The sequence below is a fragment of the Podarcis muralis genome, chromosome 3 (assembly GCF_964188315.1).
Source record: "Podarcis muralis chromosome 3, rPodMur119.hap1.1, whole genome shotgun sequence".
NCBI classification, from domain to species: Eukaryota; Metazoa; Chordata; class Lepidosauria; order Squamata; family Lacertidae; genus Podarcis; species Podarcis muralis.
Genome location: NC_135657.1, coordinates 12457066 through 12478173, shown reverse-complemented (window position 1 = coordinate 12478173; position 21108 = coordinate 12457066). Strand labels below are relative to the sequence as shown.

The following is a 21108-nucleotide window of genomic DNA, read 5'->3' as shown; positions in this document are numbered from 1 at the left end:
TCCACTGACTCTTCTCCCTGGTCTCGGATCCTGCCAGTCATTTCCGCCAATTCCATGTAATCCATCACCTTCATCTAATAAACCGTCATTTTAAAGAAAGAATGAAAACTGTGTGTTGCACGATTTTGATTCGGTTGGCCCAGTTATATAGATTTGAGGTGAGACATGTTCTGGGACAGCCCAAGAGATCTAGGTGCAAACACCATACATTTAAAACACTTAACGTCTCAACAAATGAAACTGATCTGTAGAAAATGTAACTTGAAAAAAAAGAGACATTGCACATACTTTTGTAAACCAAGAAATCTTTAATAAAAAATATGGAGAGGAAAAAAACCCCTTCCCCAATGAATCCTGGGAGCTGGAGTTTACCCCTCACAAAGCTACACTCCCCAACACCTTTAACAAACTACAGCTCATCCAGCCTGAAATAAATATTATCCAATATGGATTTCCCCACTAATTAACTCAAAGCACAATCCATTGGGAAGTTCCCTGGGGCTTGCGCAACACAATGGCTTATGTCCAGCGGGCCAGATCTGTCTGCCTCTCCGATTTCCAGTCTGCTTGGCACCCAAAACCCACCAGCTGAGGCACTCGCCTCTGTGCTACAACCTGAACATGGGAGGAGCAAAAGTAAGTGCCGAGGCTGAAAACGCCACTTAATTAATAGATGTCTCCTTAATAATTTAAGCGTCTTAATTTTGAAGTTTTTAAACAAGGGACACACACACGTACATCACATTTCAGCCACCAAAGAATGCTGAGAATTGCAGTTTGCCCCTCACGGCGCTACAATTCCCAGCACCCTTAAGAAACTATGTTTCCCAGGATCGGGGCAAGGAATGTGCTCTAACTCTATGGTGCCCAGGCTGCCTAGGTCCGATGCAGTTTGCAACACAACCCTCTGTAGGGCTACTCAAAAGCAAGTGCCCAGGATTGCAGCCCTTATCTTAGAATATCTCCATCCTAATCACACTTAGTAACTGAGATCCAGTCGCAATGCACGAGGTGCGGGGCTTACTTCCGAGTAAATGCGCAGGAGATTGTCCCTGGCTCTCCCGGCTTTAAAGCATGAACAGGTACATACTAACGGACGGCCAGAGGGGCGATTCTGATTGGCCGAAGGGAGCGCGCACCGCCTACATTCCGCCCTCCGCGTTCTGTCCCCGCCTTTCTCCGGGCTGCAGTCGCCTAGCAACCATCCGGCATCAAAGCATCAAAACTCGGCGCTGCATCTGAAATCTCCCTGTCGCGGCGTTCGAAGCTGCGCGCCCTCCCACGCCCCTCTCCCCCTTCTCTTGGGTGCCAAGCCTGCTAGCACCATGTTGTACGAGATCCTGGAGATGGGGCGGCGGAAAAAGGCCCCCCCGCGCTACATGTAAGTTGCTCCAGCATCCCTTGCCAGGGGGCTCTGCGGGAGTTGGCTTTGCAGAGGAATCCCCACCCTCCATACCCCACCCGGAGTCAGGAAATATTGATTTTAAAAGCCCCCCCAGATATTCAGCCCACCCTTGTGCCAGGAGGGTGCCAGGGCTGGTTTGGAGAAACCCTGCATGAAGGGTACTGTCACAGTGCCAGATTTAAGGTAAAGGTACCTTTACCTTTTAAAGGTACACCTTTACCTTTTCCTTTTAAAGGTACCCCTTCCCATACGTGCCAGTCTTGACAGACTCTAGGGTTGTGCGCTCATCTCACTCAAGAAGCCAGGGGCCAGCGCTGTCCGCAGACACTTCCGGGTCACGTGGCCAGTGTGACAAAGCTGCATCTGGCGAGCCAGAGCTGCACACAGAAACGGCGTTTACCTTCCCACCAGTAAGCGGTCCCTATTTATCTACTTGTACCTGGGGGTGCTTTCGAACTGCTAGGTTGGCAGGCGCTGGGACCGAGCAGCGGGAGTGCACCCCGCCACGGGGATTCCGGCAAGCCCTAGGCGCTGAGGCTTTTACCCACAGTGCCACCCACGTCAGATTTACCTATAAGTTAAAGAAGCTATAGCTTAGGGCTCCACTTTCTTGCCCCCCCCCCGATAAATTTAGTATTACTATACTTTATCTTAATTGTATTTCAGCTCAACAATCACTTTGATAAAATACATATTTTGTTATGTGCAAAGGGCTTTAGATACCTGTTAGGTCTATAAATAACCATATAGCATATGCAGTGGTACCTCAGGTTACATACGCTTCAGGTTACATACGCTTCAGGTTACAGACTCCGCTAACCCAGAAATAGTACCTTGGGTTAAGAACTTTGCTTCAGGATGAGATCAGAAATCGTGCTCCGGCTGCGCAGTGGCAGCAGGAGGCCCCATTAGCTAAAGTGGTGCTTCAGGTTAAGAATAGTTTCATGTTAAGAACAGACCTCCAGAACGAATTAAGTACTTAACCCGAGGTACCACTGTATAGCATATACAGTGGTACCTCAGGATGCGAACGGGATCCGTTCCAGAGCCCCTTTCGTATCCTGAACGCAACGCAAGACACGACGGTGCGTGGGTGGGTCGTGTTTTGCTGCTTCTGCGCATGCGCGTGACGTAATTTTGAACCTCTGCGCGAGTGGCGAAACCCGGAAATAACATGCTCTGTTACTTCTGGGTTGTCGCGGAGCGCAACTCGAACACCCTCAACCTGAATCACATTCAACCCGAGGTATGACTGTAAAAGGTAAAGGGACCCCTGATCATTAGGTCCAGTTGAGGCTGACTCATCTCGCTTTATTGGCCAAGGGAGTCGGTGTACAGCTTCCGGGTCATGTGGCCAGCATGACTAAGCCGCTTCTGGCAAACCAGAGCAGCGCATGGAAGCGCCGTTTACCTTCCCACCAGAGCGGTACCTATTTATCTACTTGCACTTTGACGTGCTTTCAAACTGCTAGGTTGGCAGGAGCAAGGACCGAGCAACAGGAGCTCACCCTGTCGTGCAGATTCGAACCACCGACCTTCTGATTGGCAAGCCCTAAGCTCTGTGGTTTAACCCACAGCGCCACCCGCGTCCCTACTCAGCACAAAAAACAGTGGCAATTTGTTGTTGACCAAGGACAGCTGGACACATAAAGGGCCCCTTTACCTTCAGTAGCTTAGGCCCTCATCAGACCTAAATCCAGACCTGACTGTGATAATCTCCGCAAAAGGGGCGATGATCACGGTTTTAAAAGCTTTGAAATTTGCTCTTTTCAAAATAAAATAAAATAAAAATTAAAGCTTTTAAATAATCTTTAAAAGTTTGCTGCTTTCAAAAATAACAAGTGAAACCTGCCAGAGCTTCTCGGCCCTGAAGAGCTCTAGAAGAGGTAGGTTTGCAGTGTCTACTTAGAAGCAAGTCACAGTAGTTTTAGTTGGGGCTTACACCATTGTAAGTAGAGGACCACAGCTTCAGTGTTTCCTGCGTGCAGTGGCATAAAAAGGCATCACTTCCTGAACCTCATCTGCTTTCCTGTTAGCTGTTAAAAGGCTCCAAAGCCTTGCTTGATTGTAGGGAGGTGGTTGCTCTGTTTTCCAAATCTCCATCTCTCCTTTCAACTAATAATTCAAAGTATTCCTTTGGTTGTATGCCATGAGTATTGCAGCCTTTCTGCATTGTTGCTGTACTGTTGTTGTTGTTTAGTCATTTAGTCGTGTCTGACTCTTCATGACCCCATGGACCAGAGCACGCCAAGCACTCTTGTCTTCCACTGCCTCCTGCAGTTTGGTCAAACTCATGCTGGTACCACTGTACTAGTTTCTGACGCGGCTTTTGATGGGCATCGGGTAACAAATTTCAAGTGTATTCCATGGTGGCAATGTTCCTGAGCCAGGAATGCAGTTACAGAAATAATTTTGTTTTGTTCAAGAAATGTATACAGTGGTACCTCGCAAGACGAATGCCTCGCAAGACGGAAAACTCACAAGACGAAAGGGTTTTTTGTTTTTGGAGCTGCTTCGCAAGACGATTTCCCCTATGGGCTTGCTTCGCAAGACGGAAACGTCTTGCAAGCTTGTTTCCTTTTTCTTAACACCGTTAATACAGTTGTGACTTGACTTCGAGGAGCAACTCATAGCACGCGGTGTGGTAGCCTTTTTTGAGGTTTTTGAAGACTTTGGTGATTTTTGAAGCTTTTCCAAAACTTTTCCGACACTGTGCTTCGCAAGACGAAAAAAAATCGCAAGACGACAAAACTCGCGGAACGAATTAATTTCGTCTTGCGAGGCACTACTGTACCCTGCTTTCCACAATTTGTCTCAAAGCAGCTTAAAAAAAGTGTAGAGCATAAAATACACAGAACTTAAAACATAAGCTAGAATATCAGAAGACGGCAAATGCTGGAACAGCATTCATATTCCAATAATGAAATAAAACCATTTTAACCTGGCACCTGAAACATATCGGGGACTGTGCCTGCCTGATTTGTAGTGGGAGGAAGTTAGGCCTACAGCACTAAAGGCACCTTACTCTTGCTGTAACAGGCTTTGCCTGTATTCCTATCCCCCAGCTCTCATACCAAAGCCAAATCAATGTGTGTTTTATCAAAGTGTTTTATCTTCACAACAAGTGAAAACAGTGCAAGTAGTCCTCTGAGGATAATTTGGGTCAAACGGTTAATTTTTTTTTTAAAAAAAACCCCTCATTATTCCCTCCCCCTCCCCCACAAAAGCAAACTCCTAAAGCAACTTAACAGCAATAAAGTATACCCATACTAAACTCAATAAAGTATACCCATACTAAACCCATACTAAACTCACCAAACTCACAAAACGTATTAAACCTCCATCAGGTGATACCGATTTCATAAAACCATTTATATTTTTCTTACCAAAACAAACAAACAAACAAACAAACAAACAAACAAACAAACAAACACATACCTCCCACTTGCCCCCAAAGCTTTCCAGTACATAAAATAAAAACAAACCCTTCTAGTTCGTAAGCTAGAACAGATGCACTCGGTTATTTGAGACCAATTTTCTTCGCTCACAAGAGCTATGAAAAATGATGCAGCTCTCTAACCCTTGGCATTGTCCACCCAGGCAGCTGTTCCCAAATGAACAGCGTGTCATGACAGGCAACTGTCAAAAGGCCGCTGCTGGCCACCCAAACTCACTTCTCGCAGTGAGTGATGCTCTTTTGTCCCAGAGCATGTCTCTGCATCAGCTGTGATTGGATAATCCAGTCACATCTGGTGCAGAGGTGCAGCAGAATTACTTGTCATCAGCAGGGGCTGCCTGCTTCATCTCTCCATGAGTCCCTCCTCTTAATATTTCCAAAGAGGCATGCCTGGGTTGGCGTCAGGGGTCAGGGATAATTCTTCTCTTCTTGCCATCTCTACCTGTTCTTCTCTCCCTCTGGCCGAGAGAACAGGTAACACAGGCAAGGAAAAGAAATAGCAGCTGCTTCTGGGTCTTCAAGGAGAGGGCATGTAGAGCTGCATGCAGAAAGGCTGAAGTCATTGCTTTTGTGACTTGGGACAAGCTTCTTGTCCCGTGGCCCCTGAAAGCAAAGGGATAAATGAAAACTGGGGCTTCCCTCTTTCTTGCCTGGACAAATGCCCCTCTCTGTCCTCACACAGCAGCAGGACCTGCCTACCCATGAGGCAAGAGATCCACCAGGGCAGCAGATCCCAATGTCCTGATGTTCCTGATACAGATGTTCCTGATATTCTTCTTCTTTGGCGATCACTCGTAGCTGAGTAAGATCGTCTTCCATAAATTCGGTTTTAACAGTAAGTCCATAAGTGATTGTGGAGGCCAATTCTGGATCCACATGTCCTTCCACAATGGGGACATTGGTTTCTGGGCGGGAGTTGATCACGGTGTGGATTTGCCAAGCGTGCCTTCCTCTTAGCACGTTTCTCCCTTTCATCCTGAGTTTGAGTGTCTTCAAAGCCCTTGACACCTTTGGTAAAGGCTGTTTTCCAATTGGAGCGCTCGCAGGCCACTGTTTCCCAGTTGTCGGTGTTTATACAACATCTTTTTAGATTTGCCTTGAAAGAGTCTTTGAACCTCTTTTGTTGACATTACGTTTTCCATTTTTAAGTTCAGAGTAGAGTAGTTGCTTTGGAAGATGATAATCAGGCATCTGCACAACATGACCAGTCCAATGAAGTTGATGTTGAAGAATCATTGCTTTGACACTGGTGATATAGATCTCCCCTCACCCCTTCCTCCCTGGCAGGGAGAGGGGACTCCAATCTGGGGTCCACCTCAGGTGCCAAAATGTCTTGGGCCAGCCTTGACTGAAAGTCTGTTCTATCCATTTAGAAGAGTCCAGAAACCCCGAAGTAGAAAACAGTCCTGCGCATGCACACACACATGCCAAAGCACATGGCATATATAGATAGATCTAGCAATACGTTCAATATCTCGAGAGCTTATTGACCTTGAATGGTTCTTGAAAACTGCCTTGTAGTAGGGCCCTTTGGAGACGACATCACTAAGTGCCTATAAAATGCAGGCCAGGGAGTAGTGGAGTGGGGAAGAGGTGGGGTTTTTCAGCTGAGAAGCAGGCACCAGGAGCAGATATGGGCCATTATTCGAGGATGCTATCAGGGGTGAGGAGGAAAAACCCATTAGAGGCAAGGTGATGGAGATGCTGAGTCGAGCCTCCAGGGTCAGAGCTCAAAGGGAGATGGGCCGTCTTTGGATTGACTTTCCAGCAAGCCGTTAATAAATCTGGGAGGAAGGGCTGTTGCTGTCGGAGGGGAAGGGTGAGGACCAGGAATGCGAAGCCTGGCAAGGTGGAATGTTGAGTGGGGACAGGCTCGCCCATTAATTTTAGAACGAGCCCTTCCTGAACAGCCGCTTATCGAGAACAAGGTATTTCGGACGCCCAGTTGCTGGAAGGGCACAGACAAGGCACGGCAGACTCGGAGCAGGAAAGAGCGCAGGAGCTAAGGGTGTGTTCTCATTTCTGTCTTGGAGCCCAACAAAGTGCTCCTTCCCCCTGCCTCATGAACTTCACATCAGTTCACATCTGTATGGCTTCATTTCTGATTGCATACACCAAAATCAGCAATAAATTTACAGCAGCAAAACAACCGCATCGCAAATCGGTAGATCAGATTTATGAGATCTACATAGCTGGATCACCCTTCGGGGAAAGCCTGAGTGCACTGGTGAGTTTTAAGCCGGCATCTTAATGCCGATACTGGATGCCAATATATACACCAATTAACCCAAGAAATGTTGTTTTCCTTGCTTGCTAGCTATGCTATGTTACCAAACTCCCGTTACATTTCCCACTTAAAGGTAAAGGTACCCCTACCCGTACAGGCCAGTCTTGACAGACTCTGGGGTTGTGCGCCCATCTCACTCAAGAGGCCGGGAGCCAGCGCTGTCCGCAGACACTTCCGGGTCACGTGGCCAGCGTGACATCGCTGCTCTGGCGAGCCAGAGCTGCACACGGAAACGCCATTTACCTTCCCGCCAGTAAGCGGTCCCTATTTATCTACTTGCACCCGGGGGTGCTTTCGAACTGCTAGGTTGGCAGGCGCTGGGACCGAGCAACAGGAGCACACCCCGCCGCGGGGATTCGAACCGCCGACCTTTCGATCGGCAAGCCCTAGGCGTTGAGGCTTTTACCCACAGCGCCACCCGCGTCCCTACATTTCCCACTTACTCTTATTTTATTTCCGTTTTACCTTGCCCGTATTGCTCAAATACATATTGCATTTGTTGTTGCAATTATATTGTGACGGAGAGGCCTTTTTACCAAATATCCATGCACTTAAACAAACAAACAAACACCTCCTGTTTTAACTTGAGGGAGATATCCACACTTTAGAGCTGAACCTTCGGAAGTGGGTTTTCTGTGTGTGTTTTTAAAATCAGCGTCATTTCCAGGGTAGTAAATGCTGTCCTGCATTCTCATATTTTTTCAGCCCAGATTCCTACAGAGTACTTAACCTCGAGTTCCCAGAAAGGTATAAGGTGCTAGCTAAAACTGAAGAGGTACATACGCCAAAGGAACAGCCGTATAAGCTGGAGTGCCGTAATAACCCTCAGCCGATACATGCAAAATGCATTAAGCTCAACACCAAGTTTTTAAATAAGCCAATATTGTATATGGACACAGACAGCACGAAATCAAAGCAGGTGAGGATGGCTTAGTGAAAGTGAGATCATGGTCCAGTTTCGCCACAGTGCTAAACCCAGACTGGGGAATCTCAGGCCTGGGAGCCAAATGTAGCCCTCTTGGTTTCTCGGTCTGGCCCCCAGGACTCTTCCCAGGACACAACCCTCACTGGTCCTGCCCTATACCCTCAAATATTTTTTTGCCTGGCCGAAATGTGTTCTGGAATTGTGATAATGCCTTTTGCATCCCTGAAGGGAGTCTAGAGTGCTGTGCTTGCAATAATAATAATAATAATAATAATAATAATAATAATAATAATAATTTATTATTTATACCCCGCCCATCTGGCTGAGTTTCCCCAGCCACTCTGGGCGGCTTCCAATCAAGTGTTAAAAACAATACAGCATTAAATATTAAAAACGTCCCTAAACAGGGCTGCCTTCAGATGTCTTTTAAATATAAGATAGCTACTTATTTCCTTCACACCTGAAGGGAGGGCGTTCCACAGGGCGGGCGCCACTGTCTGGTTCCCTGTAACTTGGCTTCTCGCAGTGAGGGAACCGCCAGAAGGCCCTCGGTGCTGGATCTCAGTGTCCAGGCTGAACGATGGGGGTGGAGACGCTCCTTCAGGTATACAGGACCAAGGCTGTTTAGGGCTTTAAAGGTCAGCACCAACACTTTGACTTGTGCTCAGAAACGTACTGGGAGCCAATGCAGATCTCTCAGGACTGGTGTTATGTAGTCCCGGCGGCCACTCCCAGTCACCAGTCTAGCTGCCGCATTCTGGATTAATTGCAGTTTGCGGGTCACCTTCAAAGGTAGCCCCACGTAGAGCGCATTGCAGTAGTCCAAGCAGGAGATAACTAGAGCATGCACCACTCTGGCAAGACAGTCCGGTTTTTGTGTACAAGAACCACAAATTTCTGCAGGAAGGTAATTGGCACATCAATTTGCTTTTAGAACTGCCTGCCATTGCTATGTGGCCCCTGGAAGCTTGAAGAAGGTTCCCCACCCATGCACCAAAGCATGGTTTCGTCAGAAGGGGCAGGGGGAGAATTTTGGGAATTATAGGAGCAGAACTACCTAAATTGTATAGAAATTTATTTATGTATGCTATTACAGCAGCAAGAATGCTACTTGCACAAAAGTGGAAAGGAGCAGAAGTCCCAGTAAAGGAAGAATGGATACAAAAACTTATGGAATATACAGAAATGGCGAAAGAATAAGAGGAATAAGAAATAAAGATAGCAAGCTTTTTATAATAGAATGGAAATGGTTTATTGACTATTTACAGATAAATTGTAAACAGATAAAAACATTAGCAGGATTATTGTAATAACCTGCAGTTTCACAAGAGCATATATTTACAGTAGATAATGAAAGAAGCAAGTTAAATGTATATGCAGAAGATATTTAAAAAACATACATTTAAGGAACCGCAGAAAGAGGGGGGGAGGAAGTCAAATTTTGAAATGTTAAATTGATTGTAAAATTAATGAAATGTATAAACTTGAAAAGTATAAATAATGGCAATTCTATAGGCTAGTTGCTGACAAATTAATTTATGTTCCCTAAAAAAGGAACATTGGTGGCCAAGCAGCGAATCCTTTGTTGTGCCGCGCCCTAAACCACCTTACGACAAGCAGAGCACTCAAAGAAGTCATTTCCAGAAGCCAGCCTGTAGATTGATTCAGCCCCTTAAATTCGACAATAAGCGGCAACCTTCGCGTGGAATAGGTAAGACTTTTAAGGGAAACCTTCCCTTCCCTTCTTTCTTTCCACCAAAACTAGACAAGTGAAAATATAAAGGTGGTTCAGCTTCTGCTTCTACAAAAGCATTGTTGTTGTTTAGTTGTTTAGTCGTGTCCGACTCTTCGTGACCCCATGGACCAGAGCACGCCAGGCACTCCTGTCTTCCACTGCCTCCCGCAGTTTGGTCAAACTCATGCTGGTAGCTTCGAGAACACTATCCAATCATCTCGTCCTCTGCCGTCCCCTTCTCCTTGTGCCCTCAATCTTTCCCAACATCAGGGTCTTTTCCAGGGAGTCTTCTCTTCTCATGAGGTGGCCAAAGTATTGGAGCCTCAGCTTCAGGAATCTGTCCTTCCAGTGAGCACTCAGGGCTGATTTCCTTCAGAATGGAGAGGTTTGATCTTCTTGCAGTCCATGGGACTCTCAAGAGTCTCCTCCAGCACCATAATTCAAAAGCATCAATTCTTTGGCGAAAAATTATTCTTTCAATAATCAATTCTTCAGTGAAAGCATTATTCTTTATTAAATCTGTGTTCCGCCCTTCATTGCCAAGATGACAGGGTGGTTCGCAATATAAAAAATACAAAATGAGATCGCAAAATCCACAATGAAACAGAAGTGAGCCAATAACCCCTCTCCCATGAACACATTTCAAAGGCCATAGAATGTCCAGACCAGCCAAAGGCCTGGGAGAAGAGAGATGTTTTTGCCTGGCACCTAAAGATATTTAGTGAAGGTGCCAGGCAAGCCTCCCTGGGGAGAGCATTCCACAAATGGGGAGCTACCACAGAAAAGACCTGTTTTCATGTTGCTGCCCTCTGGACCTCACGTGCAGCAGACACATGAAGAAAGTCCTCAGGTGATGACTGCAGGTTCTGGGTTGGTTCAGTTGCGGATAGGTGGTCTCTATCAGTTTGGCTGATGTGATGTTGTCGAAACTATGACCTGTTGCATGCACAGGTGTAGTCGGAACAGAAAACAGCCAACAGATGTCAAGTGCTGCTTGACGGAAACGGAGATTGCTGCAGTAGTATATTTGCTTACAAAATCCGGCTCCCTCGTGGCTGTTACTGAACTGTTATTGAACCTTTTGCCACCTTCAGGCGGACCACATGCTCCGCCATTGAGTGATGGCTCCAAAATCTGGGCACATTTCGCTGACCTAACATGTATTGATTCCTAATTCCCAGCTTCAACCACCTCCTGTGAATTCCGGTTTCAAGCTGATTCATGATGGTGGTGTAACACAGCAGAGGCAGATTTGCAGGAGTGCGACCGTTTTGCCCACACTGAGTGCTGAGCCGAGAGGCCACCATGGGAGGCGAGAGGTGTGGTGGGAGCACCAAATTTTGGTGTGGGCTTTGTTCCCCATAATCTGCACACACGTCCCATCGTCAGCTCTGTGTACAGTGCTTCAGAAGCCTGCAGCCAGAGAGATGGTAGTAGAAATGAGTTTCTACACCCTAGGTAACAACGATCCTATTTCAGTGCCTTCAAATCTTCCATTCTCAGTCTCTGCTTAAATCACTTTCTCCTGATCATACAAGCAATGGGCACCTTTCAGTTCAGTTCGATTGATGAAACACGAAGAACAGTAGCTCCCAGTTTGGGGGCTTTCTGTCCCGTCCCACGCCCACCCCACAATCAGGCTGCAATGTTAGCTTGCAGGTATTTCCTTGTCCTTAGATCTTGGAGCAGAGTCTTTATGGCCGTATTACCATATTTTTTGCTCTATAAGACTCACTTTTTCCATCCTAAAATGTAAGGGGAAATGTGTGTGCGTCCTATGGAGTGAATGCAGGCTGCGCAGCTATCCCAGAAGCCAGAACAGCAAGAGGGACTCCCTCTTGCTGTTCTGGCTTCTGAGATTCAGAATATTTTTTTTCTTGTTTTCCTCCTCCAAAAACTAGGTGCGTCTTGTGGTCCGGTGCGTCTTATAGAGCGAAAACTATGGTACCGTATTTTTCGCTCCATAGGACGCACTTTTTCCCTCCTAAAATGTAAGGGAAAAAGTCTGTGCGTCTTATGGAGCGAATGTGTGGTCCCTGGAGCCAAATCGCTGTTGCCCTGCGCTCCTGGGCTGCTCTTTAGGAGTGGGGGGAGGAGCCACGGTGCTCTGCCGGCAGCCTCCGGTTTCCCCTGAAGCCCCGGCAACGTTTGCAAGCAGCGGGAAGGCTGTGCGCTCCAGGGCTGCTCTTTGGGGGTGGGGGGAGGAGCCACGCGGCTCTGCCGGCAGCCTCTGCTTTCCCCTGAAGCCCTGACAAGGTTTGCAAGCAGAGGGAAGGCTGTGCGCCTTTGCCCCGCACTCCTGGGGTGCTTTTTGGGGGTGGAGTGGGGAGTCACACTGCTCTGCCTGCAGCCTTTGCTTTCCCCTGAAGCCCCGACAAGGTTTGCAAGCAGAAGGGAAGGCTGTGTGCTCCTGGGCTGCTCTTTGGGGGTGGGGGGGAGGAGCTACACTGCTCTGCCTGCAGCCTTTGCTTTCCCTTGAAGCCCCGACAAGGTTTGCATGCAGAGGGAAGGCTGTGTGCTCCTGGGGTGCTCTTTGGGGTGGGGGGGAGGAGCCACACTGCTCTGCCTACAGCCTTTGCTTTCCCCTGAAGCCCCGACAAGGTTTGCATGCAGAGGGAAGGCTGTGTGCTCCTGGGGTGCTCTTTGCCCTGCACCCCTGGGATGCTTGGTAGGGAGCAGCAAATTGCTGTCTCTCAGTGCCTCCTTATTCAACTGCAGAGGATTGCCTAACAGGATTCTGAGCTCCATTTGAAGTTTAAAAATATTAAGTTTGGGGATTTCTTCAAGTAGCAGTTTTGCAGAAATAGTCATAAATACATGCAAAGCATCTCCACAAACCAGTAATAGTGAGCTCAGCTACAACTGAGCAGGCATCTGGCTCAGGAACAGTTTAAACTGCACAACTATAACCAGACATCCTGTGTGTTTGTGTGTGGACCATGTTCCTAGCAGCTAATCTTTATTGCTGAAAAGAGACACTGATATTCCACTCCAAATCTATAATTCATTATACAAATTCTTACAAGTACAGTCCACCTATACCAAACCAAAAACATTGTGTTCTCTTGTTATTGAATGGAAGCTATTTATCTGCCCTCTTTTCCTCCTCTGTTCTTTGCTCAGTCACTCCATTTTGAATCTTCCTTTCAAAACAACCATGCCTGTTTTGAGAAAACTTCAGAGATTTAGGAACTGGAGCGCAATCATTTTATCTCTTTGCTGTTCCTCCATACTCCAAGCACTTCTCATTTGCACAGCCCTGGTTTCTCTCCCTGACTATTAATATTCTTGATTAATAACAGTAAAATGCTCAAATTTTAGTTTTTGTGACTGCTGCCAATACTGACTTCCCAGTGATAATGAAAACAGCTGCATTATAATGGAATGTCTGTCCTTTTCCCATTCACTTCATTATATACCGTGGCTCGCTTTAAAGCAGCAAAGTGGACAGGAGCCACACACTTTGCTGTTTTAAATAGCTTAGTACAACATTTGAGTCCGATTTTTTTTTCTTGTTTTCCTGCTCTAAAAACTTGGTGCGTCTTTTCATCAGGAGCGTCCTATGGAGCGAAAAATACGGTAATTTAAGCAAGCTCTGGAGACTTTGGCGATTCAGTCTGCAGAAGCCATCACTTGTGGCCTTTGTTTCCCATTGATTGGCAAAACCCTTTTTAAAAAAAAAGTGATGTAAGGTACTGTATTTACTTGAATGTAATGTGCACCTTTTTTGGCCAATTACATTGCAAAAGTTAGAGCGCACATTACATTTGACGGCACATTTACATTCTCCAGCAAATGCTTTTTTGGTTTCAAGGCCTTGAAAATTGAGGTGTGCATTAGATCTGATGGGGCGTTGTTGTTGTTGTTTAGTCATTTAGTCGTGTCTGACTCTTCGTGACCCCATGGACCAGAGCACGCCAGGCACTCCTGTCTTCCACTGCCTCCCGCAGCTTGGTCTAACACATGTTCGTAGCTTCGAGAACACTGTCCAACCATCTCGTCCTCTGTCATCCCCTTCTCCTTGTGCCCTCAATCTTTCCCAACATCAGGGTCTTTTCCAGAGAGTCTTCTCTTCTCATGAGGTGGCCAAAGTATTGGAGCCTCAGCTTCAGGATCTGTCCTTCCAGTGAGTACTCAGGACTGATTTCCTTCAGAATGGAGAGGTTTGATCTTCTTGCAGTCCATGGGACTCTCAAGAGTCTCCTCCAGCACCATAATTCAAAAGCATCAATTCTTCGGCATCAGCCTTCTTTATGGTCCAGCTCTCACTTCCATACATCACTACTGGGAAAACCATAGCTTTAACTCTACGGACCTTTGTTGGCAAGGTGATGTCTCTGCTTTTTAAGATGGGGCATTAGATTCATATAAACACGGTATTTCCTTCTGCTTCTCCTCCCAGGAGAACCTTCGGTTCTGCCTTTAGTCAACTTCTCCGCAATAATTCAGCCCCACAATAGCTATCCAGCTTGTTTGCGACCGATGACGGATAGCTGAGCTATAGCAAGCAGCACATAGCCAGAGCATGACAATTCCAGTCACACTTCCATGTTTACAAGGGCGGTGGTGAGGATAGCTTCCATATGTGAGCGTGTTTGTTGGACTGCCAACATGGAGCCAGCTGTTTGTCTGGATTTGGGCTGGTGCTCTTCAAGTCAAGGGGACAGCATCTCGGCAGAGATGCCGGGCTTGGCAGAACCGGTCCCTAAAAGGCTATATGCACACACAAAGAAATATTCTGCAGAAATCCAGCGTGGCTCCTGCAAGCCAGATTTCTCATAGAAGCTGGAGACAATGCTTTGAATGTGTGGGTCAGCATTTGGGCTTTGCATTCTTTGAAACAACCGACAGCTAACCTTTCCCTGGGCATTAGTGTAGCTTCGCAGGGGCTGAAAAGGACATCCTGGGTCACCAAGCCGAACGTGAATGCATTGTAGCCGGATTTGCTAGTCCGGCTCTTAAGCCACTCCTGACAGTTGTTTATCCAGCCTCGCTTTGACCTACTGAGCCACAAAAGAAACTGTGTCTGTGGACCAGTTCTGAACAGTGGAGACTTTTTTTCGGGCTTCTAGCCAGAAATGGTGTGATACAGGGAGCCTTCAGATGCGTGTTGTGAGGGTGTTGTACAATGTGGAACAACAGATCCGAGATTTGGGCGAGGAAACAATGGAAGAAGACTGGAAAAAATTTAAGGACTATTTGCAAAAACACTATAAGTTGTATGAATGTTAAGAAATACGCACGATTAGGAAATTTTTTGCTTTAGCAACTTGATTAGGTAAACTGAAAATTAAGACAAGAAAAAAGAGGTGGTAATATGAAACAATTTTATTATGTTAATTTGAAATGTACAAAGTTGGGATATAATATTGTGAACTTAGAAACATAATAACTGAAAGATACAGTAAGTTAAGAAACAGGGTAACAAATTGCTGAAACTTTTATTACAAAGAACGCAGAGTCGGGAGGATGTGGGGAAGTCCATTTGGAATATTGAAAAAACTACTGAAAATTGGAATGTAATGACCTTTTTATTATTTCGGTTTTGTATTTGTTTCTTGTATTTTCTTACCCTAATTTTGTGTCTATGACTTTAAGAAAAGAAACTCAATAAAAAATATTAAAAATAAAAAAAAATACAATGTGGAACAACAGAAGCCTTAACAAGTGATCTTACAGGTTATCTCCTATCACAGTTATCTAATATTGCAGAAATTCAGTAAGATGCAACATTTCTTAAATGTTGTTGTTTAATAAAATACATCAGCCCTACTGAACCGATTATTCAGAGCCCAGCTCCGAGGGCCTTCTGGCAGTTCCGTCACTGCTAAAAGCGAAATTACAGGGACCCAGGATTACAGGGCCTTCTCGGTAGTGGCACTCGCCCTGTGGAACGTCCTCCCATCAGATGTCAAGGAGATAAAGACTACACGATTTTTAGAAGGCATCTGAAGGCAGCCCTGTATCAGGAGGTTTTTAACGTTTGCTGTTTTATTATGTTTTTATATGTGCTGGAAGCCGCCCAGAGTGGCTGGGGCAGCCCGGCCAGATGGATGGGGTATAAGTAATAAATTTATTATTATTATTATTATTATTATTATTTATTCACCTGGGACAGATCAGGAAAGTGGCATAGCTCAGGGATAGAGCATCTGTTTTGCATACAGAAGGTCCCATGTTCAGTCCCTGCCAACTCTATGTAGGGCTTGGAGAGAACCCTTCTCTGAAACCATGTTGAGATGCTACCATTCCATGTAGACCAGTGGTTCTCAACCTGTGGGTCCCCAGATGTTGCTGGACTACAACTCCCATCATCCCTGAGCTCTGGCCTTGCTAGCTAGGGGTGATGGAAGTTTTAGTTCAACAACAGCTGGGGACCCATAGGTTGAGAAAGGCTGGCATAGACAATACTAAGCTTGATGAACCAGTGTGTGCTGGTCCTGAGGGTTAACCGTGAGGCAAGATCCGAGTCTGGTCCATGGTCAAAGGTGCAACGTGGAGGCAGTCCGTAGTAGCTGAAGCTGGGTGCAGGGCAGGGAGTCGTGTGAAGTCAGGAGCTCCGGCAGAGAAACAGGACAGGGTGCAGGCAGGAACAGCAGGCAGGACAGGGTGCAGGCAGGCCCCGATCCTCTGGTGACTCGCCTCTCCTGGCCTGGAGGTGAGCACTCCTCCTGCGGGAACTTAGTTCCCTCCGCCTCTCTGCCCTGAGCCTCTGCAGCTCAGGAGAGGTTGGAGGGTTACTGGACCCAGAGGCAACCTCAGCCTCCTCTGATGGGGCTGAGAGTGGAGCACCTGCAGGCAATGGGTCCTCCATCACCTCAGGAGCCAGAGCAGACTCAGCTGGTGCCTGCACCTGAGGATCCAGCACAGGTGAGGACCCTTCAGGCTCAAGCCCCTGCCCCGGCTCAGCTGGTTCTGGAGGCGGGGACTCCTGTGCAGGCTGGGATTCCTCAGGTCCAGCCTCCGAGTCCGAATCCCAGGCCATCACACAGTGGTCCAACTCACTATAAGGCAGATTCCTGTGTTCCTGTCTCCCGCATGCAATGTAGCCATGCAAACCACCTGGAAGCAAGACTATACTGTGCATTTTCTATCGCAGTTCCACTCGCAGCTCCTCCGTTGCCGGGCCGCCTTCCGAGAATTTTCCAAGAGCAGATCACTTTCAAATACGACTACAATGCCAGAGCCACTCCCTGCATCCCCTATCAAGGGAAGGTAAGGCCATGTGCATCCTGTGCTCTGGGCGTTCAGCAGGAAGCCAGAAGGATGTGTTTACCCCTAAGGCCTCCAGCACATTGTTCTGGGACTAAGGAATGTCATTGCGTGCGTTGCAGTCACCGGCTTTGGGTATTTGCAAACGGCATGCCTGCTGTCAAACCAGCCCGATGGCCTTAGAAAGACGGGGCAATGCCTTTCTTGCGACTTGATTGCCTTACAAAAGACCCTGGGATGTTGTAGGAGAAGGCAAGAGGTGGGTAGGTGGTGGTTTTGACCCTTAAAGCCCTTTGTGGCTTAGGGCCCTCATATTTACGGGACCGCCTCTCCTGGTATGCCCTGCAGAGGACCTTAAGGTCCATGAATAACCATAGTTTAGAGGTCCCGGGCCCTAAGGAAGTCAGACTGTCCTCCACCAGGGCCAGGGCCTTTTCAGTGATGGCTCCCACCTGGTGGAATGCTCTGTCCCATGAGACTAGGGCCCTTCAGGATTTAACCTCCTTCCATCGGGCCTGTAAGACAGAGCTATTCCACCTGGTCTTTAATTTGAATTCAACCTGATCTTTTATTTCCCTTCTCTTCCCTCCCCCTCCCCTTTTATGAAGATTACCTGCTCTGAGACCCCACAGCTAATTCTCCCCTGGCCTCCTCGCTGGCCCAAGTAGGACCAATTCAGCCAGCTAGCCCTGGGGATTATCTAATGCTTATTTCCTCTAAATTGATTTCTGAATTTTAAATTTTATTGTTACTCATGTTTTTATACTGTATTTTATGCTGCTTTTACAATTAAGTGTTTTAAATTTGTTGTTAGCTGCCCTGAGCCAGGTTTTTGAACCAGAAAGGGCGGGGTATAAATAAAAAAATATTATTATTATTACCACTGTGATGTGAGGGACCAAGGACTTCCTACCACCCTCCACCTCAAAGACTAAATTTAGTGCAGGAGGAGGAGTTTTTTGTTGTTGTTAAACTTCCCCCTTCCCACATGCTGTGGTCCTGATGTAGTCCCTCTAAAGCCCTAAACGGTCTCGGCCCAGTATACCTGAAGGAGCGTCTCCACCCCCATCGTGCAGCCCAGACACTGAGGTCCAGCTCCAAGGGCCTTCTGGCGGTTCCCTCCCTGCGAGAAATGAGGTTACAGGGAACCAGGCAGAGGGCCTTCTCGGTAGTGGCACCCACCCTGTGGAACGCCTTCCTTTCAGATGTCAAGGAAATAAACAACTATCTGACTTTAAGAAGGTATCTGAAGGCAGCCCTGTTTAGGGAAGTTTCTGATGTTTGATGTTTTATCGTGTTTTTAATATTCTGCTGGGAGCTGCCCAAAGTCGCTGGGGAAACCCAGATGGATGGGTTATTATTATTATTGTTGTTGTTGTTGTTAAAATTGGAACCATGTGTGTGTTGCACCTTAGTATTACCTATTGATTCCTGCATTACTGGTCCCTTCCAACACTACAGTTCTATGATTTTTAAAACCCAGACATGGTTTGCTAAGCGTAAGAATTATTATCCCTCAGTATGCCTAGGACTGAGGCTTCTCCAGTGTCTCAACTACATCATGGTTGCAATTATGGTTGTAAGCCACCCCCAGGGAAGGCATGAAGTCCGATAAGAAATGAAACTTCCACTGAGATTCTCTGAAGCAGGGGTTTGCAGAGCTGGAGCTTGCCAAAGGGCTGGATCCGGACCTCCCCCAAGCCCCACGGCCAGGGCCACTCAATTTCAATATCTTCAGTCTAGTAGGAGCTGACTTTCAAAAACTTCATTGGAACGTTAATCCCAGTGAAATTATAATTTAGCAATTTGATTTTAGAGCAAACATTGCCTATTTGAAAAGCCACCCGGTTTCTGGTAATTTTGATTATTCCTTGGTATCTCCCAGTACCAAACTTTCTTTAATTTGGAGATACGTGAAAAATGACAGGCTGTCTTCTGCTTTTATCAAAAGATGCTAGTTTAAAGTCCACATTAATTTTGTCGTACCACAAATACCCATTCCGTCATGTCCTACAGTGGTGCCCCGCAAGACGAATGCCTCGCAAGATGGAGAACCCGCTAGACGAAAGGGTTTTCCGTTTTTGAGTTGCTTCGAAAGACGATTTTCCCTATGGGCTTGCTTCGCAAGATGAAAACGTCTTGCAAGTCTTGCGATTTCCCCCCCGCTCCCCCCCCTTTTTCTAAGCCGCTAAGCCGCTAATAGCCTTTTAGCAGCTAAGCCGCTAAGCCTTTAATAGCCGCTAAGCCGCTAAACCGCTAATAGCGCTAAGCCGCTAATAGGGTTGCTTCGCAAGACGAAAAAACCGCTAGACGAAGAGAATCACGGAACGGATTCTTTTCGTCTTGCGAGGCACCACTGTATTTCCAGGAACCACTCATTTCTCAACCCCTTCATTCACATTAAACAACAGGCTGCAAAGTACAATTTTATGCCAATCCTCCCCTTTCCTTTGCATCTTGTAATACTTTACATTTAACAAGTGGTGTTTTTTCCCTTGCCGTAAAAACTTGGTTTTTTAATATTTTTTATTTTGCCATTGTCTGAATGGTAAGTCATTAGCTATAATAGGCATTGTTTGGAACAAAAATATCATTCTGGGCAATATATTCACATTTTATCACAAAAATTCGACCCAGTAGAGACAATTTTAATTTCTCCCATCCTAACCTATCTTTTTAAATGTCCGTCCATGTCTTAACATCATTATTTTTGTCTGTTTGACTTTGTCAAGTGCTTCTGTACTGAGTGGACTTCTAAGTTGGTAACCAAGAAATGGTTATGGGATGAATCAGGATTAACACTGGAGCAGAGAGAGATTCCCACTGAATCAGGTTTCCAAATGGAGAACCTTGTTCTTGGAGACATGCTGCAACAAAACAGAGCCCTGTTTGCTTCCACTTTGGCTTGTTGTTGTCTTCCACCCCCGCTTTTATATATATAAAATCAAATTAATCCTATTCTTCTCATGCAACCCTTAATGGCCAAAGTCATTTGGCGAGTGCTCATAAATCTTTGGCCTGCATCAGCCAGGGGTTTGAAATTGTATCCATAGCAACCCGTGTGGCAAGAAATAAAATTTGACGGGGATAGGCGCTGCCCTGCGGAAAAGAAAATGCCAGTTTGCAAGAGCACCGTAGCCATTTTCAAATTTAAAAAAAGCAGAACTGGGGGGGGGGGGGCAGGAAAAGGGATGGCATTGGCAAGGTTTTGTCTCTTTCGTTTTCACCTGTTGCCTTCCCCCGTCCACCCACATCCTTGTTTTGCAAACCAGGCGAGATGATGGCTCAGCCGTTCTGTTTGCTCCCCGCTGGCCAGAGGAGAGGCCTGAGAGAGAGAGACCAGCCAGCGCTTGAGCTAATAAATAAATTCAGCTCACAGCTGCACCTCCTCACCGCCAAAGTCCCCCTGCTTAACGTCAACCTTGTTTCCCTTTCCAGAAACGCGGCGCTTTTGTGTGGACGAAGATAAAACCGGAGAAGGGGGAGTCGGTTCCTGAGGGGACCAGAACCCAGCCGGGCGCTGGGGGACCGGAGATGCTGGAACAGCCAAAAGCAGAGAAAGGGGACTCAGCGGAAAGCTGCATGACCTCAGCCGGCCCCCGCCTGCCAGATTCCCCAGAGACGCCCCCAGACTCCAACCTACGCTTATCAGAAGCAGATAGCGGCGCAGGAGCCAAAACAGATCCCGGAGCCCCAGAGAAAGGACAGGAGGAGGGTTCAGGGATTTCTCAGGCAGGGGGAGTGGATGTGAGCCATCCCTCTGGGGAGAAAAGGCCTCTCAGCCCACCAAAGACGGGCTACCTTGGGAAACAGCAGGAGGACGCCCCCATCCATGAAGCCACACCGTCCCCGGCAGAAATTCAGAAGGCCTAAGAGGTCCAAGCGCGGGGGTTGGCCTGGTGTAATTCCAGTAACGCCAAACACAAACTGACACCAGCAAACGGTCTGAGGCGACGCGCTCTCGCCTTTACATAACAACAGCTGCAGCCTGCTTTGATGCCTCTTGAAAATGAGAGTCCTATATTTATATATATATATAAAATCCTATGAATCTTTTATTATGGTTTCTCTCCGCCATTGCAATTAG

The 21108-nt window shown here is 46.9% G+C and overlaps 1 protein-coding gene across 1 annotated transcript; it reads left to right on the top strand.

Moving 5' to 3' along the window:
* The first annotated feature begins 1204 nt into the window (after positions 1-1204).
* CIMIP6 (ciliary microtubule inner protein 6) lies at positions 1205-21079 on the top strand. The gene is made up of 5 exons (XM_028725088.2): positions 1205-1381; positions 7855-8068; positions 9629-9785; positions 16909-17024; positions 20460-21079. Exons 1-5 carry the CDS (start codon positions 1326-1328, stop codon positions 20892-20894), a joined length of 978 nt encoding a protein of 325 aa, XP_028580921.2. The 5' UTR covers positions 1205-1325; the 3' UTR covers positions 20895-21079.
* The last annotated feature ends 29 nt before the right edge of the window (positions 21080-21108 follow it).

Excerpts from the sequence above, each read along its gene's own strand:
- CIMIP6 (XM_028725088.2), top strand. The coding sequence starts at position 1,326 with ATGTTGTACGAGATCCTGGAGATGGGGCGGCGGAAAAAGGCCCCCCCG. Across the intron at positions 8,069-9,628 it reads ACAGCACGAAATCAAAGCAG|GAACATTGGTGGCCAAGCAG; the intron begins GTGAGGATGGCT and ends TCCCTAAAAAAG. Across the intron at positions 9,786-16,908 it reads GCAACCTTCGCGTGGAATAG|TTCCACTCGCAGCTCCTCCG; the intron begins GTAAGACTTTTA and ends TTTCTATCGCAG.